Source organism: Vigna angularis, chromosome 3 (genome assembly GCF_016808095.1).
Source record: "Vigna angularis cultivar LongXiaoDou No.4 chromosome 3, ASM1680809v1, whole genome shotgun sequence".
NCBI lineage: Eukaryota > Viridiplantae > Streptophyta > Magnoliopsida > Fabales > Fabaceae > Vigna > Vigna angularis.
In genome coordinates this window covers 20379945-20400876 of record NC_068972.1, presented here as the reverse complement: position 1 = coordinate 20400876, position 20932 = coordinate 20379945, and the positions used below count along the sequence as shown (strand labels likewise).

The following is a 20932-nucleotide window of genomic DNA, read 5'->3' as shown; positions in this document are numbered from 1 at the left end:
TCACAACTTATTGGCTTTGTTTCTTATATCAAAACACAATTTAGCATTGATGTAAAAGATGTTAGATCAGATAATGGTAATGAGTTTGCAATGACAGATTTTTATAGACAAAAAGGGATACAACATCAATTATCTTGTGTTGAAACACCTCAACAAAATGGAGTTGTTGAGCGAAAACATCAACACATTCTCAATGTTGCTAGATCTTTAATGTTTCAATCCCATTTGCCCATAACTTTTTGGTCTTTTGTTGTTCGTTATGCTGTGCAACTCATTAATATTCTACCTTCCAAAGTTTTAGCATATTTTTCTCCATCTCAACTGTTACACAATGTTAAACCTGACATTACTTACTTACGAGTTTTTGGTTCACTTTGCTATGCTTAACCTTTTCAAGCTCATAGAACAAAATTTCAACCTCGTGCAAAAAAAAAAATGTGTTTTACTTGGTTTTAAAAAAGGAGTGAAAGGCTACCTTTTGTTAGATTTAAACTCTAGGAAAAATTTTCTATCACGGAATGTAGTATTTTATGAAAACATATTTCCTTTTGTTACTAGTGACAAACACTCACCTATTGATACACAAAATTCCTTGGATTTTGTCACCAAAATCATTTCCTCTTCATCACCTATTTTCTCAAAAGTTACTGATCAACCCTCTTTACCACCTACATCCCCCTTCTTCTATTGTTCCAGACCCTGTTATTTTTTCTTCTCAACCTGTTTCTGTTGAATCTGCCACTGCTACTCCACAAAGAAAATCAACTAGACCAAAACATAAATCATCTTATCTGCAGGACTATCATTGCAACATGTTATCTACTTCTTCCGCCACTCAGTCATCCACAGGTACCTTATATCCTATCTCTTCATATCTCTCTTATGATGCATTATCATCTCTTCATAAATCATATGTCCTTAATCTTTCCCAAGTTAGTGAACCTAAAACCTATAACCAAGCCATCAAACATGATTGTTGGAGAAATGACATGGATCAAGAAATTGCAGCTTTAGAAAATTCCAAAACTTGGGCTTTGACTGATCTACCTTATGGAAAGCAACCTATCGGATGTAAGTGGGTATACAAAATAAAGAGGCATGTTGATGGGAGTATTGAACGATACAAGTCAAGGTTAGTAGTCAAAGGCTACACACAACAAGAAGGCTTAGATTACTTTGAGACTTTCTCACCTGTTGTCAAACTCACAACAGTAAGATTGGTTTTGGCTTTAGCAGCCTCCAAACATTGGTATTTACATCAACTAGATGTAAATAATGCTTTTTTACATGGGGATCTAGATGAAGAAGTATACATGTCTCTTCCTCTTGGCTACAAAACAGAAAAATCAGGGCAAGTTTGCAAGTTGTTGAAGTCTTTATATGGAATCAAGCAGGCATCTAGACAATGGAATTACAAGTTGACAACTACTTTACTTTCTTTGGGCTACATACAATCAAAATTGAATTATTCAATTTTGTCAAAAGTGATTCTGCTCATATCACCATCTTACTTGTTTATGTAGATGATATAGTCTTGGCAGGTGATGACATCCAGGAAATCCAAAATGTGAAGGCTCTATTGAATGCAAAGTTGAAGATTAAAGACCTAGGCCAACTCAAGTATTTTTTGGGCTTAGAAATTGCAAGATCTCAGCAGGGCATTAATTTGTCACAAAGGAAGTATGCTCTAGAGTTACTAGAAGATGCAGGATTGTTGGGATGTCAACCTATTTCTACTCCAATACAGTCAGGCACAAAATTTTCCAAGACAGAAGGGAAACCCTATTCAGATGTGCATGCCTATAGAATACTTCTTGGCTGGTTATTATATCTAACCAACACAAGACCAGATTTATGTTTTGATGTTAGTACTCTGAGTCAATTTCTTTCCAATCCTTTGGGAAATCACTATGCAGCAGCAATAAGGATCCTGAGATATATCAAGAACAATCCACAACAAGGATTATTCTTTCCCTCCAACACAAAACATGCTCTCAAGGCTTTTAGTGATTCTGATTGGGCTGCTTTCCCTGACACTAGAAGGTCTGTGACTGGTTTTAATGTGTTCTATGGTGCATCCTTAATCAACTGGAAATCCAAGAATATAGAGCCTTAGCTTCCACAACATGTGAAATTCAATGGCTTTTGTATTTGCTCCATGATTTGAAACAACCTCTATCACAACCAGTTCCTCTGTTTTGTGACAATCAATCTACTATACAAATTGCACAAAATCCAGTCATGCATGAGAGGACAAAAAATATTGAAATTAATTGTCATCTCATAAGGGATAAAGTTCAAGCTTGTGTAATTAAGCTTCTGCCCATTTCTACTTCAGCCCAACTTGTAGACATTCATACTAAAGCTTTGCATCCAGCACAATTTCAATCTTTGTTTTCCAAGCTGAGCATTAAGGATATATATGTTGTAGCTTGAGGGGGGATATTGGATTTAATTTATTTTTCGTTCATATATGTGCATTTATGTTCATATATTTATATTCTATTTTTATATTTATATTCCATTTTTATATTGTTTTAAACAGTTATATATATCAATTGTACTCTCTCCTTATATGATGGAATAAGATACACAATTTTCATCATTTCTTTTCTCATAATATGGTATTAGAGTCATGGTTAGAGCCTGTCCTAGCAAGTTCTAAGTGGGCATTCTATTCTTCTATTCCACCCGCTATCGGACCGTTAGCGGACCACCCAATTTCTACTATCACCCACGAGATGTCTATACCTCGATGTGAATGGGGTGTGTTGGAAGTCTCACATCAACTAGAGATAAGGCCAATTTATAATATATAAGTGAGGTGCAAACCTCACCTTACAAGCCGGTTTTGTGGGGTTGAGTTAGGCTTTAAACCCACTTTCTAATAGAGTTCTTATGAAAAACTCCAAGAAGTCAAACAGAAGTTCGGAGGGTAGCCAAGGGTCTTTGAATGAGGTAAAGATGGGTATGGATGTGAGAAAAATAGTCTGCAAGACATCAAGAAAGCAAATAAACCATAAGATGGAGAAGAAAATTCAATCAATTGGGAGGAGAAAAGAAAAGAGGATACCATTGATAATAATGGAACTAGGAAGGGTGAGGAACCACTTTTCCCATGGGTTGAAGAAGTGAAGTTGTCTACATTTGAAGGGAATGACACCCAAGGTCAAACAACAAGGGCAATAAATGTTTTTGAATTTCAGAACATCAAAGGATCAACAAAGGTACACCCAACAATCAATAACATAGAAGAAAATGCAGTTCAAGGGTTCAAGACCTAGCAAAAAAATCATAGAACCTTTCTTGGGAAGATCTTTCTAAAGCCCTCTATAGGAGTTGTTGGGGCAGTGAATGCAACACAATTTTTGAAACGTGTGGGGGTAGAAAACAGAGTGCCATTATTGGAAAATAGGCAATAATTAAACAACAAAAAAGGGTGGAAGATTACATTCAAGAATTTGAAATGGGAAACAACAATAGGAGGGAATTTGGTTATGCTATTGGTGTGCCGCCTAGTAATAATACGCAATAGGATGATTTATGGGACATGGATATTCTTTAAATTCATAATGATATTGGCATTCTTGAGGAGTGTGAGTTTGATTTCTTGGCGCCTACAATTGGTGGAAATGCACGAAGAGTTTTACTTGAGAGTTTGGCAGCAGTAACATGAACTAGAGGTGTGGAAAAATTCATCCAAGAATTCAAGATATTGGTGTCACAAGCAAATAAAACACTAGAAATGGTCAAAATACTTGCAAACCAAAAGTGGTGAAACTTGATTAGGCAGCATATCAGGAAGATAACAGAATTTTCTAGGGAACCAAGAGTGGTGAGAATACTCATTGTAAACCAGAAGTGTTGAGAATACTTGAGTAATCTTCGAAAATATTAATGGAACTTCTCAAGAGTTCTTGATGGAGAATTGGACGTAGTTCAATTGGAGTAAACCATTATAAAAATACTCCTTTTCATTGTTTTATTTTACAAATATCTTCTTGAAAAGTTTCTCATAAAACCTAATGTCTACACAACTCTTCTAAAAGATCTTCATAAATTATTTTCTAGACCATGAATCAGTAAACACATTTCTTTGTGTTCACTACACTGCTTTATTGAATATATATTATTCACAAGCTTTGCAAAACAACAATGTCTAAGTAAACCCTATTGATAAACTTATTTATAATACTCATCAGACACTATATTGCAAAAATAGTTTTAAAACATTATTCAACCCCTCCTTCTAATGTTTTTCTATGGTTTCAATATCAAGGAGAAAGTCAAAAAGAGATCCTTTCACAAACATAGATCAACAACTCTCATTTCCCAAGTTGAACCATCTAACGTCAACGAAGCTTTGGAAGATGACTCTTGGATCAAAGCTATGCAAGATGAGCTTGACTGATTCCAAAAGAACGAAGTCTGGGAGCTTGTGAAGCTACCTTAAGGCAAACACGTTGTTGGAGCTAAATAGGTTTTTCGCAACAAGTTAGATGAAGATGGTAAGATAATACACAACAAGGCAAGGCTTATAACAAAAGACTATTCTCAACCGAAAAGTATTGATTATAATGAAATTTATGCTCCTATTGCAAGGTTAGAAGCAATTAGAATATTATTGTCTTTTTGCTGTGTTTAGTAAAATCAAACTTTATTAAAAATCGCCATCAAAGGCCAAGAGGAACCAAAGTTGCTCTGTTGAACTATTTTTTTTATATATATGGAGAATGATAGTTCATCTTTTTAACGTCTTCTCCATTTTCACTAACAATGTTAATGTCTCAACCTTAACTTCTTATGATATTAGTATTTTGATTTATATATTTCAATATTTGGGTGATGTGTTTTTTCATTATCTTAGCTTTCTTTTTATCTTTGATATATTTTTTTATTTATCATTTCTATACTTAGAAAATTGAGGATTATTTGTGATTACATAAAGATCAAATTTAAGTTTGGTAACAATTGAAAAATCAAGTGTGCTTGATTAATTTTAATTTGAGATTATTGTTTTTAATAATTCTACATAATTTCTAAAGGAATGTGGATTTAAGATTAAAAGAAAAATTTTACCATCTAAGGAAAGAATAGACAACTCTTAAATAACTTAAAATACTTAAAAATACTTCGGAGATCAACTAAAAATTATAAGAATATATATAAAAAAAATACAAAAATAAATTATTTAACGCTTATATTTCAAATGGATTTTTTTTTTCATTGTGGTTTGTTTATCTTTAAAATTTGTTAGTTAATTTTATAGTTAATAAATTTCTGTAAATAATATTTTTATTACAAGCAATAATTAATACCCTTATGAATGAGCCAACTAGTGAGCATATGTAACTAATAATGTTTTAAAAGTTATTTTCTTGTATTGTGTAGGTTCCTTTTGTCCTATAACTTTGCGGAGTAGGGGAGGCAAATTATCAACAAATAGGTATTATTAGTATTTAAGAATCTCTGGGGATAGTGGTTTATGCAACTTGAGGAAGCTAGGTACACTAGAACAGAGGTGAATTCAAGAACTTAGAGCGTAAAGGAGTTGCTAGTGCTCTGTTTTGTTTCTTTGGTACAAGTGCTTATAAAATAATCTCGGGTTGATCGAGTTGCATAAGAATAACATTCACCCATAATATTTAGAGGCACAAACTACGTGGAGTAACTTCAACCATGAAGGAAATGCATAATATAAGTTGGTCCATCACTCCTAAACCAAAAGACAAAAAAAGAAGCCATTTCTATCCAACTACAGCAAAGTTATTATGCAACAGCATATCAAATTGCTGAACAACACTGTTACTGCAAAATGCAACAGGTTGAGGCACTGTCATAAAGTGAGCGTTTAAATATAATTTGTCCTCGTAAATTCAGTTTTGTACTGTGAGAATTATTCCTATTTCTACTTTGTAAATTAGTTTTATTTCAAGTTGGGATCTTCAATGATGCATCCCTTTTCTGCATATTCGTTTAAATAAAACTGATATTCCTAAATTTTTGGTACAAGGGAGATGGGATCAAGGTGATTAGTACAAATTTGAGGCAAATTCTTCGGCGCTTCCTGCAATGATTAGAGAATAGCATCCCTTATACCATGTAAATTATCAAGTTTTAAAACCACACGTGTTGGAAATCTAAGCGTGAGTAGAAATCTCTCATTATATAGAATCCAAGTGTGAGTTGAAGTCTTATATTATTGGAAATCTAAGTGTGACTCCAAGTCGTACATTGGATACATGAGAAAATAAAAAATTATATAAAGGTGAAAGACTCATTAACCTATTGTCTTAAAGTTTTGAGTAGAAAATAATATCAATCCTTTATGTGATTAAACTCATATCTCATTTAATATTGTTTGTATTGCAATTAAAATTGATTTAAAAATCACAATATGATTCTTTTGGTTTTGTAGCTGTTGTTGATTATTTATTTAGTACCTATAAAAGATATTGTCTTTAAATTACAACCTCTATATATATATATATATATATATATATATATATATATATATATATATATATATATATATATAATAAGACAAGAGAGAGGGGAGAGAGTATGTAGGTTAATTTGAAATTTCTGAAGTGAAATAAGTTCATAAAGTTATTATAAACTGTTAGGTTGGAGTTTGACCAAGTCGAGGAAGTCCACGTGATATTATCATTAGATTTAGGCGCAGGTCTATATTAAATTGTTCAATATCTATGTATCTTGAAAATAGCTTATTTATGAAAAATGTAACTGATGCAAGAAACTAAAATGATTTATAGTATTTCAAATAGATACTTCAATTCTTAAAAGGCTTAATCTAGTATATAAGGCTTGGTGGTGATCTAAATGGGTCAAAGCCAAAAAAGTCGAGTCAACCTAGGTTGAAGGCTGACCAAAGTCTTCTCAGACCAAAGGTCAACTATATTCAACTCAAGTCGAAGGTTGATTATTAGCGGCCTGGGTTGAAAGTCTATTAGAGTTAGCCCAAATTGAAGGTTGACCTAAGTCGATGTGAACCAAAGATTAAGCAGGATCAATTTGGTTCAAAGGATGAGCCTATTCAACCTACACCAAAGATCTAATTCAGTCGGCCTAGGTCAAAGGTTGAGTTTAGTCAACCCTGTTGCGTACAAACAAAGTTCCACATCGGATAAAATAAGAGATGGACATGAGTTTATATACACATAAGATACCTCCATTGGTAAGAGGCCTTTTGGAGTGGTACCAAAAGCAAATCCGTGAGGGCTTAGCCCAAAACGGACAATATCTTACCAGTGTGGAGATCTATGTGTATGTATGTGTGGTGAACCTCCCTACAAATGGTATCAGAGCCAGGTTCAGGTCTGGTGACCGGGCTCAGACGAGTACGTCCCTCCATGATCAGGTGAAGCCTTGGCAGGTGGCCGGCAGATAGCCTGGAAGTGAATCATGAGAGGTGGAGAGCAAGAGATGCTCAGTGTTTGACCATGGATTGTGAAAGAGAAGGGATGACCATGGTGTACTCGAGGATAAGAAAAAGACTTCCGTTGTAGGGGAGGTGGAGGTAGGAGAACCATAGTTCTTTGTTTGAGGGGAGGATGTTGGGTACAAACAAAGTCCAACATCGGATAAAATAAGAGATGGACATGGGTTTATATACACATAAGATACCTCCATTAGTAAGAACCCTTTTGGAGTGGTACCAAAAGCAAATTCGTGAGGGCTTAGCCCAAAGCGGACAATATCTTACCAGTGTGGAGATCTATGTGTGTGTGTGTGTGTTGAACCTCCCTACAAATGGTATTAGAGCCCATGGTTCAGGTCTGGTAACCGGGCTCAGACAAGTACATGTCCCTCCATGATCAGGTGGAGCCCTTTGTTTGAGGGGAGGATGTTGGGTACAAACAAAGTCCCACATCGGATAAAATAAGAGATGAACATGAGTTCATATACGCATAAGATACCTCCATTGGTTAGAGGCCTTTAAGTGTGAGTCCAAGTCCCACATTGGATAGAAATGCGAAAGTAGAGCAGTATATAAAGATGAAAGACCCATTAACCCATTGCCTTAAGGTTTTGGATAAAGAGTGGTGTCGATCCCTTATATAGTTGGCTCGAATGTTATTGGTGTTTGTGTAACCCACACGGTAATCTCCTCCTCGATAGACCCAACAGTGGTATCAAAGCCGATGGTTTGTCTTGGTGATCGGCTCAAACGAGTATAATGTTCCCTATAGGGGGAGTGTACCTATGTGGAAGGGACTCACCCTTGAGGGGGAGATGTTGGGTATCCAAGTGTGAGTCCAAGTCTCACATTGGATAAAAATGAGAAAGTAGAGCAATAGATAAAGATGAAAGACTCATTAACCCATTGCCTTAAGGTTTTGGGTAAAGAGTGGTGTCGATCCCTTATATAGTTGGCTCAGATGTTATTGGTGTTTGTGTAACCCATAGGGTAACCTCCTTCTCGATAGATCCAACAAACTCATACCAAAGGTCGACCAAAGTTTGCATGGGCCTAAGGTTGACCTGGGTCGATTCAAGTGAAATGGGTTGAACTGTGTTATAGGTCGAACAGAGTTAACCTAATCGGAAAATCAAATTGAGACACTGGTGTTGAAAAATAGGGTCGGACCAAAGGTCGCCTCAAATCGACCTGGATCGAAAGTTAACCTGATTCTACTCAGGTCTGTGGTTGACTCGAATTCGCTCATATCGAAGGTCAACCTAAGTTCGTTCAAATCGATGGTTAACCCGAGTCAGTCTAGATCGACAATTGAATAAGACTTAAAAAAAATATTTTAATTTGACAAATAGATAAATATGGTTTAAGTACATATTTAAATTATTATGATCACTATGGCAGCTAATTTAGTCAGTGAGAGGGATGAATTCAATTCTCTCTTTGCACACTTGTTAATTATATTTTATAAAATTTTGTGAAGAAGATTTCTTCGGTTTAATTCTTTAAGTCAAGCTTTTTTTTTCATTTTCATTAAAATTTAATATGTTAATGAATCCATTATATTTTATAAAATTTTGTGATGAAGATTTATTGGGTTCCATTCTTAATTCAATCATTTTTTCATATTAGTTAAGATTTAATATGATGGTGAAAGTTTAAATATATGGTATCGGTATTATTAAGTTAGTATAAGATTATCTATGATGTTGAAGGTTAGTTGGTCAAAGTGTTTGTTTTAAATCTATGGTTCAACTGTCATTTAGTTCATTTATCAAGTATTTTTATAAAAATAATGATTTTTTTCTGTTGTTGATAATTTTGGAATGTGGGCTAATATTATATCAGAAAAGACTTTTTATAATGATTAAGAAAAACTTTTTCATGTTAGTTTTTGAATAGATAAATAAACATAGATATAGAAAATGTTCAACTTTGTATACCAATTAGTTTATGATAGGTATGAAAACTTTCACTTTTATACTTGTTATTAACATAACAGTATAGAAATCTTTTATATATGTTATTATTATAATATTTTAAAAATCTCCATTCTTCATACTTATTATTGTTAGAACAGTTATAAGAAGTTTCACTTTTATATATTTTATATATATGTTATTGTCTCCAACTAGTATAAAAGTTTCAATTACGGCAATTTTAATTTAAATGTCCTTTCTCTCTATTTTCATATTTTTCAAACATCATTATCATATCACAATATAAAGAGAAAAGAGAAAATGGTTGGGAACAAATGTAAAAAAAGACATCATTGTGTTTCTTAAGATCATACGTAGCTCGTACAACATATCCAGTGTTTTAGACAAAAAAATTATCCCCTGACAATAGAAAACTTCTAAAAATACAAATTATGACCCATAACGGTGACGTTGTTATAAGAGCAATCGCATTTTAATTCAATTTCATTCCCTTTTCACCTGTACTGCAGATGTTCAATTTCTTTCTCGACTGCATGGATGTGTATGCTAAAATCCCCGTCCTTCTTACCAAGTGTTTTACCTATATCTCTCAGAAATTCCATTGTCCTTGTCTCTGCTAACAGCACCAAACTCATCTCTCCTGGGATGTGGTAGACTTAATTCAATAGCCAAAGGCTTCAATGTGCCACATCTTTCAAGAAAAGAATCATCCTTGTGGCGTAAGACTTCGCAGTGGGAAGGTCATTGATCTTGCTTAGACATGGGAAAAATGCATCATGGTGATCTAATATGAACAATCGGTTACCATTCAAATCCTGTTGAACAAATATCATTATAATCATTTGGTGTCAGGGTTAAATGGATATTCAGGCGCAATTTTGTCATAGCGTCATTCATCAAATAACATTGTGAGTAAATTCAGATGATATAATTCAACAACCAAATCATGCTAAGTTACTAAACAATAAAGCATTATATACTTGAAGGCGTTGAATTAGGCAAGGATTAACACCAGCAAGCATCTCTCTGCCAAATTCATCATCAGTCATCCTTGCAGATTTACTAACTGCTCCAAATAATATGGAAAACACATAAATGTTAAATATGATAAATATTATACGGAATGCTCGCAGTTGAGTGAGATATATATGTGACACAAAAACAAGCAATACCTCTGATGACATAGGGTGGTGGAAACTTGAGGACTTGTTCACCAACAGTGCGGAAAATTTCCTTTATCACTGGTATGGGGCTAATTTTGCTGATCACATCTGTAGGAAGATAAAGTCCACCTTCAAAAAGAGTCCACGAACATCATCAAACTTATCATACTCCGCATTTAAACCAAGTGCAGATTGAAATTGAGGTAAGACATTCTGAACCCAGGACTCTATTCCATAGGTAAGAAAGTCTCTTGCAATGTAAGTGTCGCTGGTTGGTGTCTCACTCTTAGGGTCAGTTCATAATCAGATAAAAGTGAAATCAATGTTGTATCCTCGGTAATTTCACTTTCAAAAAGAAAATAAATTTCTGAGTTATAATGTATAACACATGATTAAATAAGAAAAACTTTAGTAACACAAGCACATGCAGACATTGATACAAGTTACTTGATCACCATGCATTGTAATTGATTATTTAAGACAGAAAATTAAATCTTAACATCTTTTTGTTGCTTCTCTGCCAGTTCTTCCTCTGCGAGGGTATGGATAGGCACTGGAACCTCCAAGAACAGGACAAGCTAGATCTGCACTCTTGTCTGGGTTGCTTATACACATCATAATCATATATCCTATCAGATTCCCTACACTGCCCGGTCCATCCCCTCTTAGGTTTTCCAATTCTTCTTTTCTGTACTTAACTAGTGGAGTTGGAGTTTCACTTGGAACATAAGTCTACAACATATCTATAATGAACTTCTTCATTAAAATGGGCTAAATTATGTGAAAGTTGAACTGGTTTTAGGAATGAATTATCAAAGAATAGTTGCTATGATAATATTATGAATATTATCAATAAGTTATAGCCACGTGTTGCAGACTCTGCTGTCCTCAAAAACCATGTATGATTCAATAGTATTATGATGAAGCATTATTATTTTAAACCTGTACCTTAATCTGGATTTGTTGGTTTGGGGGATTCAATGAAAATTGTAGTATTATAGTATTATGCTTTGTCTGCTGCATTTTAGATTACATATCTGTTAGCAATAACCATTTTCTGTTTTTAATTTCCACATTTGATAGCAGATTGAGGCTGATTATGACAGTGAGAACTTTATTATGATTGGTAGTGTTCCAGTCCAGCTGCCTAGAAAGAAAGTGAAGTTTTCACTCCCTTGGTCACCTATTGCTGGTTTTAAACCAAAAAAATTCAGCAGGAGAACTCGTGCTGATTTAGAATCGGCCATTCCTAGTATACAAATGTAGTGTACCAAGCTCTAATTTTGAAAACTTTAAGTCACCTCTTACAAAGGAAGTTGCAGAAGATTCTAACTTGTCAAATCCCCATGATGAATCGCCTCATAGCAATCAATGTTGGGGAAGAAACCTGATTCTGTCAATAGACCTCATAATAGTGGCACCAATTCAAACCATGCTGCAGTTGGTGGTCCCATGTTTTATTCTTCGGTTAACAAACCAGAGTTCAGAGCATTTGACATTTGCTTTCGTGGAAGAAGACATCATGCTTTAACAAAATCTGCTTTGCATGGAGAAAACAAGGAAAGTAGAATTGAGATGCATGATGAAAGATCAGAAGGGTGGGTGTTAAGTCCTGGGATGGTTCTCTTGAAAAATTTCATAAGCCAGGATGGACATGTATACATCATTTTCACTTGCTTCTGTAATTAGGGTACTGTTTACCGTTGAGATGCAAATATCAGTTTTGTCAATCTCCTTGTTGGGTTCCTTTTGACATTTATATGGAGAATGCTATGGATTGTAGATCTTTTAGCTTGTCGATGTGTACTTTTATGCATTGTCCCCTTGGCAATTGCAAATGTTCTAAGGGATGCCTCTGAATTCATGCTAATGCCAGGTTAATATTTTGGAACTAGATCTTTTACTTCCATGATTCCATCTTGCAATATACGTATTCAACATTCTTCATGTGTTTTTTCTGTGATAGTTGTGAATTATCTTTCAGCTAGGAACTTGAGGCATCTCATAGTGGAGGCTTGCATAGCTAGGAATTTAATGGATACGTTAGTATACTTCTGTCCTGGTTATGTCTCTATTTTTTTTGTCTTTGTCAGATTCATCACCTCCAAAAAAATCTCCATGATCAATGTTTATGGAAGGAACACCATTAAACAATACTCTTATAAGTTCTCTAATGATGACCCCTGTCTCAAGGTTTATTTTATTTGTCAAACTTGATCTAATTTTGGTGTTATCTTAACTACTAATAATTCACCTTCATAATCTTCTTCTGTCCTAGCCTAATAATATTGTAAATTGGTAGTCCTCCTGCAACAAAGTTAATATGTGAAAAGGCTAATAATAATTTTAAACTAAATAATGCATAGTATATGATATATAAAAAATAAAATTTAATAAACTAGATAATACATTGGTTTTGTTCGTTCAAATTTTGAATGTAATGTATTTGTTACTGTTTTTCTTTATTGAAATTAAAATGTTTAAATGTTATATTATTTATTAATATTTTAATATGTTTTTATTAAGTAAACTCAAAAAGGAGTTTATGGAGCATTCATAAGTTTAGATATACTTTTAATGTGTATATGATCAATTGTCAATATTCATCTAAAGTCTTTGGATGCTCGTTTTCATAGTGCCTATCAACTTGAACAAACTTAGGTTAATATATATTTTATTAATATTTAATTGGTTTTACTTTTATGATTAATTTGTTAGGTATTATTTTTCTTACTTTTTAAATAATTTTTTTATTACAGTTATTTTTATTGACATCACATCTCAATAAAATGAAAGCAATGATGACACTTTTATTGCAAAATCATCAGGGTTTATTGCCTTCATAGTTTATTATGTTTCAACCATCACCAGTAATAATTGCTAAATTCATTTGTATGATTCTTTTTATTAAATATATTATCGACTAATTATTATGTTATATTGTAGATATATGATCAAGTGAGCATGTTAAACAATGAAAAGTAACCAAGAAGAACAAAATTAAATATTGTTTCTTTTTTAGTAATGTAATCAACATCTTAGTCATATTTTTAGTATTTTAATTTAGTATTGAACATTTTTCTTTTTAATATATGAACAATTAGTTGTATGAACATATTAATATGTTAAACAATGCAGTTTATTGTATCTATAATATTCATTTTTAGTTCATATTATTTATGTTTCATTAATTAAACTAATTTTATCATAATCCAATTTTATTACAATTAAAAACTAAAAACAAATGTACACATTTCTGGCGATTTTAGAACCCTAATTAGGTAAACCCTACAAATAGGAGCAGTTTTAGAAACCTCCTTTAGTATCGACACTTTTAACAAACTCTAGTTAGTTTTTACTGACGATTTTATCAAACCCCGGTTAGTTGCGATGGTTCCAGCAAAACCCTCTGCTAATTTTGACGGTTTTCTCAAAATCCTTGAAAATTGTGACGGTTTCTTAAAAAATCACCAGTAATTACTTAACAATGTAGTTTTTCCCAATAATAATCGTGAGTAACGTACTTTCCGGAAATTAAAACGAAATATAATCTCCGAAGAAAATCTAAATTTTTGTATGGCTTCACATGCTCTCCTTGTAAGAGTTTGAACATATTTCTAGTAATAAGATCCTTAGTTAAGAGTTTGTCATCTTGTTATCCTATTTTATTTTCTCGCATAATAATTTTCAAGAATTGATTGTCCTTAAACTTTCATTATTTAACTAATATTATTCTACCACCCGTTAATTATGAGATGAAGTTGATTTTTTTTTTTCATGTGGTATTCACTTACATACTGAGTGGAGAAGAAATTGAATAACACATGCCTCAACACCAATAATTTATTGTACAGTGTAAAAAACGTTAAGTTTAGTTGCAACTTTTGCATATAGGTGTCCACAATTCCATGTAATACTCTAGTGAGGCGAAACAAATTTGCGAGTTGACTTTATATTAAATTCTACAAAAGAGTAATCATGTAGATACTATCTTATTTAAGAAATATTTTTGCTCTATGGATATACTACAAAGGGAATAGGAATAGAAAAAGGTTAGTGAGTATATCTATGTAAGAGATGTATTATGGTTATATTTATTTTATGTTTTCTTTTTTTCTGAATATGGGTTGAGACAATTCAATTATCTCTTTTAATATATTTGTCATTGTGGATATAAAAAATATACATTTGTCTAGGTAAGGTAATTGTATAACTCAAGTAGTTAATATTGTAATCTTTTCAAAGAGTAGAACACTCCAAGTGTTCTATCATTATTTACTTTTCTTCTGATAAAAAAATATCTTGATCTTTATTGTTTTATCATATAATTTATAAATTTTTATTTTTATTTTCTTTATAAATATATATTAAATATTAATAAACGTTTTTGGTATACACGAATATTTTTCTTCTAAGAAACACTCTGTCTACTTATATGTATACAAAATCATGAGTGTTAAGGTACGTTTGGAAAAGCACACTCAATGTTAGGTGAACCTGTTTGTTAAAATTTACAAAAAGAACGAAAGTGGGGTCCAATAACAGACCTGTTATGTTTGGTTTCTTGGCTTTAACCGAGTGATAGAATATTTACACATCTTAAGAGATAAAATTTTAATTCTAATTAGAAAATACACATGATTCTCTAGACATATTTAAATATTTTTTAATTAAAATAAAAATAAGTTAAAATCAACTTGTAAGTTAGACAAAATAAGTTTTAGAAATTTTCAAAAATTTTCTTTTGCACATTAGTTTATACTAAACTAATTTTAATATTTAAATAAATTCATTTCATTTATTATATATTTATTTCCTGAAAGTATTTATGAAAAACTTGTATATATGCTGGTAATAGAGTTTCGTCTTATGAATAAGTATTTGATGAGATATTTTATTATGTGAATTATTAAGAAGAAATTGTAATTTTAATTGAAAAATAATATTTATTATTATGTGTTTAAGTTTTCTTCATAAGTAAGGTGACTGGAAAGGTTGAGAGAGTAATAAAAAAACGCTGAAAAGGGATATATATATATATATATATATATATATATATATATATATATATATATATATATATATATATATATATATATTAAAGAAAAATGTTAAAAAGAAGTCTCATCAATACAGCCAAGGAAACATTGCATTTGGATCGAAACATAGCACTTTGATAACTTTTGACTTAGTTACTGATCATTTCCAACTTTAGGAAACATAAACATATAGAGAAGGTTTTACAGACAAACGCACTTCAATGTAATGATTATGGCTCGTGCGTGATCTCTTTTGGTTGCCTAAGTTGCTTTTTCGTTTCTTTTGTGAAGAAAAAGTAGTGTCAAACATTTTTATTCATTTTTTTTTTCCAAATTGCTTACAATTATTGCGAATATGACTACTTATACCAGCATGGAATATAAGGACAGACATGAGAGGTCTGTCTGTGTTTATCAGTCAAGAGAAACGGACTGAAATAAAATTATACGTAATATTCCATAAAGAAATTTTAAAAGAAAAAACTTTCATCTGGCTAGAATATTTGTAGCAGTAGATAGTAACAATAGTCTCCTTTGAATGTGTTGGATTTTCTATGGACAACATGGTGATACATGTAAAGCACTGTACATATATATAAACCTCAAATATATAATATAGAATAAAATATCTTAACTATTGTGGTCAAATAACATTATTTAATATTTTAATGTGTAAATAAGATAGAATTTTTGTTGGTTGTATCGAGAAGGAAGTTTATTGAAGAGATATAAACACTAATGAGATCTGAATCCAATCATATAAGGGATTCACACTTATCTTTATCTAGGATTGACACAATTAATGGATCTTTCACCTCCTTAAAGGTGAGTTCATTTCATATTGATATACTATATTTGTCTGAGCCGGTCACCAAAATAAATTATTGGCTCTGATACCACTGCTTGTTCTATCGAAAAGAAAGATCACTAGAGAGTTACAAATACCAATGAGATCTGAATTCAACCATATAAAGAATTGACATTACTCTTTACTCAAAACCTTAAGGTAATGAATTAACGGGTCTTTCACCTTTATATAATGTTCTATTTTTCATTTCTATTCAATGTAAAACTTGGACTGATACTTAGATTGTCAATCATTCGAAATATAATGACATGAATAATTTTTTTGTCTAATTTAATCTTAGGTTGTGTGATCGTCAAGAGTGCATAGTTAGACTTTCTGGACAGGAAAATGGTGGAGAAAAAAGGAACATAATTCAAAGGCAGATCAATGAATTATAGTAAGCTTTCTGATTGTTCAAGGGTGTGTCTTTATTATTGCACACATTTCAAATAAAAGTACACATTTAAAATAACACAATATAGCAAGTGAGAGAGCAAGAGAAGGAAAGACTTAGCTAGTCTTCAAAAATGGGATTTCTTCTGCAATGAATCCACAAATAGAAAAGCCTGTAATGCTATCTCTCGTGAGTATATACAACACTAGGCAAAAATTCATCACCCCAAAGTAATATCTCTCTTAAAGAAAACAAAGACAATTTTCTGTGTTAGCAAGCCTAATCACACTTTCTCATTATTCTGAGTGCCAATTCTTGTAGCTCACCCAAGTCATTGCTGTGTGATCTTTTCCAAGAACAAGCTTGGAATGAGAAATCATCTCCGTTTTGTGCATCTTGCATGCTCATTCCATCATTTATATTGCTGCTGTAATCAATTGAGTCAAGTGAGCTCTGAGGAGAAATAGGGTTATTCATGGAAGTGGGACGAAACGGATTGAATGCTTGTCCAACATTCTCTGACCAATGATTCTCCATGTTTCTGTAAACCATCTGGTTCTGATCCAGCAGTGCCTTCATTTCCACTAGTTGTGCCTGCAAGCTTGCTACCTACACAAAAACTAATTGTCTAAATTGAACCAAAAACATCCAAGATAACTGGGAAATTTGTTTATATCCACATCCCCATTTGCATACATTTTTCATAATGCTGAAAACAAAAATCATGTAACATTTCTAAAACATGAAAACGTAGAGAGAAACAATGTAATCTGTATAATGTATAACTGTACCTGTTGTTGCAAGGCGAATATATGGGAGACACAACCGTAAACAGGGTCTCTGATGCGAGCTTGGGCTTCGTAAGCGATTGTCAGCATTGCCTCAAAACGATCGTTTTCTGGTATACGCAAGAGCAACTTGGAAACGTTGCTAGCCCCGAAAACCTTATGAATGGTTGCGAATCTAGCAGCTCCTTGTTCGGAGCAAAAGTAGGGTGCAAAGATGCAGTCTGCGGCACATTTTCTTCGCAGGAACTTGCATGCCCCACAGGGAGATCCAAAGGAAGAAGAAGAAGAAGCAGAAGCAGTGTCGTTTGCAGTTGTTGCAGAAGCCATAGCGCACGTGCGTGTGGATGGTTTAGAATAATGGAAGTGTAATAATATTGTTATTATTGTGTGTAGTGTGCGTGTGAGGTGAAAGAAGTGAAGGAAATTTTTGAGGCACACACACGGGTAGACTAGGAAATGGTGCAGAAATGTGGGGATTTATTTATGGTGAAGAGAGGAGAAGGAAATGGAAATGGCTATGGTTGTGGGACATGAGTGGGAATAAGAGACAGAAAGGAGGGAAATTGTCTTGTAACAGATGTGAATGGTCGACATGGGAGGCACATGTGTAGGGTTCTAAGGGAACATTTCTCAATCATACACCCAACAAGAGACTAGTTTTTCAAATCATCTTTAGCTGAGTTATTTTGACTCTAAATTAACCCTAATGCTTCTTACTACACAGCGTCAAGGCTATCTCTTTAGGTCAAATCTATATATCTTACACGTTCAACTTCGTTTTTTTAGTATTACTTTTTATAGTATTAAGTTTAATACTATATAAACTAAATTATCAATTTCTTTAATCCTGATAAATAGGCAGTTATCTTAGAATTGCTATGGAGATAATAATGAGAAAAAGATCCGTATACTAATCATTTGATATCCCATTCAACGTTTAATAATACCATACGGACTGGCGCCGATATCGACCAACCATTGACGTTTCTTTAATCTTTTTTATCGATAGCATTGTTGGACAGCTTGGATAAACATCATTACACACCATTCTACTCGACCATTCATCCTTTCACTCGGGTGAGTAATAACTATGTACCGAACGGATAGGGCGGTCCAAAGAGTAGCACCGACATCCACCTAACCGGACAGTTGCACAAGATCGACCGATAGGTAAGCTGGGTCATTAAGACTAGGATTAAGGTAAATAGTGATTAGAGTCATTGGGTTAGAATTGGGTCGTGATTAACTTTTCACTAATCCCAAGCCTATGTCGAAAACTATAAATACAGGTAAGAGGTAAGTGGTAGATAAGTTGCATTCACTACACATTTATTACTAATCTATTGAATTGCCGAACGGTTTTAATACTGACTTTGGCATCGAACAATCTTTGATAGGTTTTCTCCGGACGAAAGAGCGAGAGAACGAAGCTTGGAGACGACAAGAAAACAAGTTGTGAAGGAGTTTGGTGACTCAGTCCCAATAATCGAAACAAATAATATAATATAATATTAGGTAAAAAAGTAATTTAAAATCAAAATTCACTTGGTTAAAAAGAAAAAGACATTTATGTATCTTATTTATTTAGTTAGTTATAGTTCTTCAGATGTGATGTTATTTGTTGATAACTGGCGTGTGCTTAAATTGAATTTCATGATTAACTATTACGCGGTTAGTTGAATTTCAGAATTGGTCATGCCTTGTAAATTTTTGTTTATTTTTCCGCCGAACGCCGCACCTAGATGCTGCCACCTGCCGGTAAAGTCTTCCGACAACGTCCTACTTACTCCGTCATTCAATGTTTTTTAATGTCTTATGTCGGTTCAAGATAACATTTAAATAACAACATGAAAACAAAGTTACCTAATAAGATCTACAGATTTATTTTAGTTAGACTAAACAATATCCATTAATCGTGTAAAATCAATAAAATTGCCAATTCCATAGAAGTATATGCACAAAACAATATAGCTGTTTTAAACTAACACACCACGTTATTTTTTAACCACTTTTTTTATTGAGTATTTTTCATGATTATAACATGACTTTATTGAGTTTAGTTTTATTTCAGCTAGCTTAAGTACCAAAATTTGTTTACAAATAGGATGGTTTAACTGGCGCACTCATTTCACTCTTATGACTTTCTGTCTGGAAAACTAGATTCTTTAAAAGGTTTCTAACTAAAATCAAGAACTAGTTCCTGTTTTAACTGTGTCATAATTAGAATATTATGAAATAATATTCTTAATGAATCAAATTCGTATATGAAATAATATTTAATTTATTTAAATTTAAAGGTAATAGTAATTTTAAAAGTAATAAAAGTCTGTACTAGTTTAGAATGAAAAAATAAATAAAAATCTTACTTTAAAAAAGTGAGTATCCAAAATTTATAATATATGAATAAATTTAAATTAAAGTATTATTAAATAATTCTTTTTCTTAAAAGTTGCTTTAAAGTTAAAACTTAAAATAATATATTATTGAGAATACCACCGTCCAATAACCCAACTTTATATGAACATAAATGGTCGTTGGGTTTCGTATTTATTGTCCTTAATCCAAATCAAGGATAATTAATGATTACAAAAAGTTATAACCCTACACTATATTGCTAAGAGAGATCAAGTTGTAAGTGCACTAATTAATTAATTATTTGAGGCATGTGAAGAACATAAACGGAAAAGTAGTGTTAGTATTTCTTGCTGAAATTTCATTTCATTTGACATTTGAGGCATTTCAATGGCTTCAAAAGTAAAATTGCATGCTTCTCTATTCACGAGACAGGGTAAACAGAGAAATATAGTTTAAATTTGAAAAGTAAGTTAGCTATCACGTACCACTTTAGATTAAAATCACGTATACCTGTAATCAAAGTTGAAGTTGAGGTTTTAATGATTTCATGTGATTTGATTACTTAGGTGAAGTTTCCAGAATATGGTAAGGCATTGAATGCGGAAGCAAGAGAGGCTCACAACCTTAGATAGTAATACGGAGGTGGTGCAGTGGCTCAAAGAAAGGTTATGTCAATTTTAAGAGAAAGTAGAAAGGTTTCATGAGTTGTTCTAGTTTTGATCTTAAGATGAGCAGTATGGACAACTTAATATTATTTATAGAAGATTTGGAAGGATTAGCTGGTTACGCAAACTACCACGATATCAGAAATGTTTTTCTACTCCAAATCCATATATAATAATATTAAAATGGTTAACTAGAGTGAAAGTTAGAATCATTTTAAGATCTCCCATCCAAAATTTTTAAACTTCAGATTCACCCAAATTAAGGGCTCATGGGATTTTTCTCCTGAAATAGGAGTTTAAAAG

The 20932-nt window shown here is 32.7% G+C and overlaps 1 protein-coding gene and 1 pseudogene across 1 annotated transcript; both read right to left on the bottom strand.

The window, feature by feature from the left end:
• Positions 1-10055: 10055 nt before the first annotated feature.
• On the bottom strand, positions 10056-11156 carry LOC108323359 (linoleate 9S-lipoxygenase 1-like; annotated as a pseudogene).
• A 5766-nt stretch (positions 11157-16922) lies between these two features.
• LOC108323360 (LOB domain-containing protein 16) lies at positions 16923-18050 on the bottom strand. Its single transcript, XM_017555789.2, has 2 exons — positions 17613-18050; positions 16923-17430 (listed from the first exon to the last, which is right to left on the bottom strand). Exons 1-2 carry the CDS (start codon positions 17934-17936, stop codon positions 17101-17103), a joined length of 654 nt encoding a protein of 217 aa, XP_017411278.1. The 5' UTR covers positions 17937-18050; the 3' UTR covers positions 16923-17100.
• Between the last annotated feature and the right edge of the window lie 2882 nt (positions 18051-20932).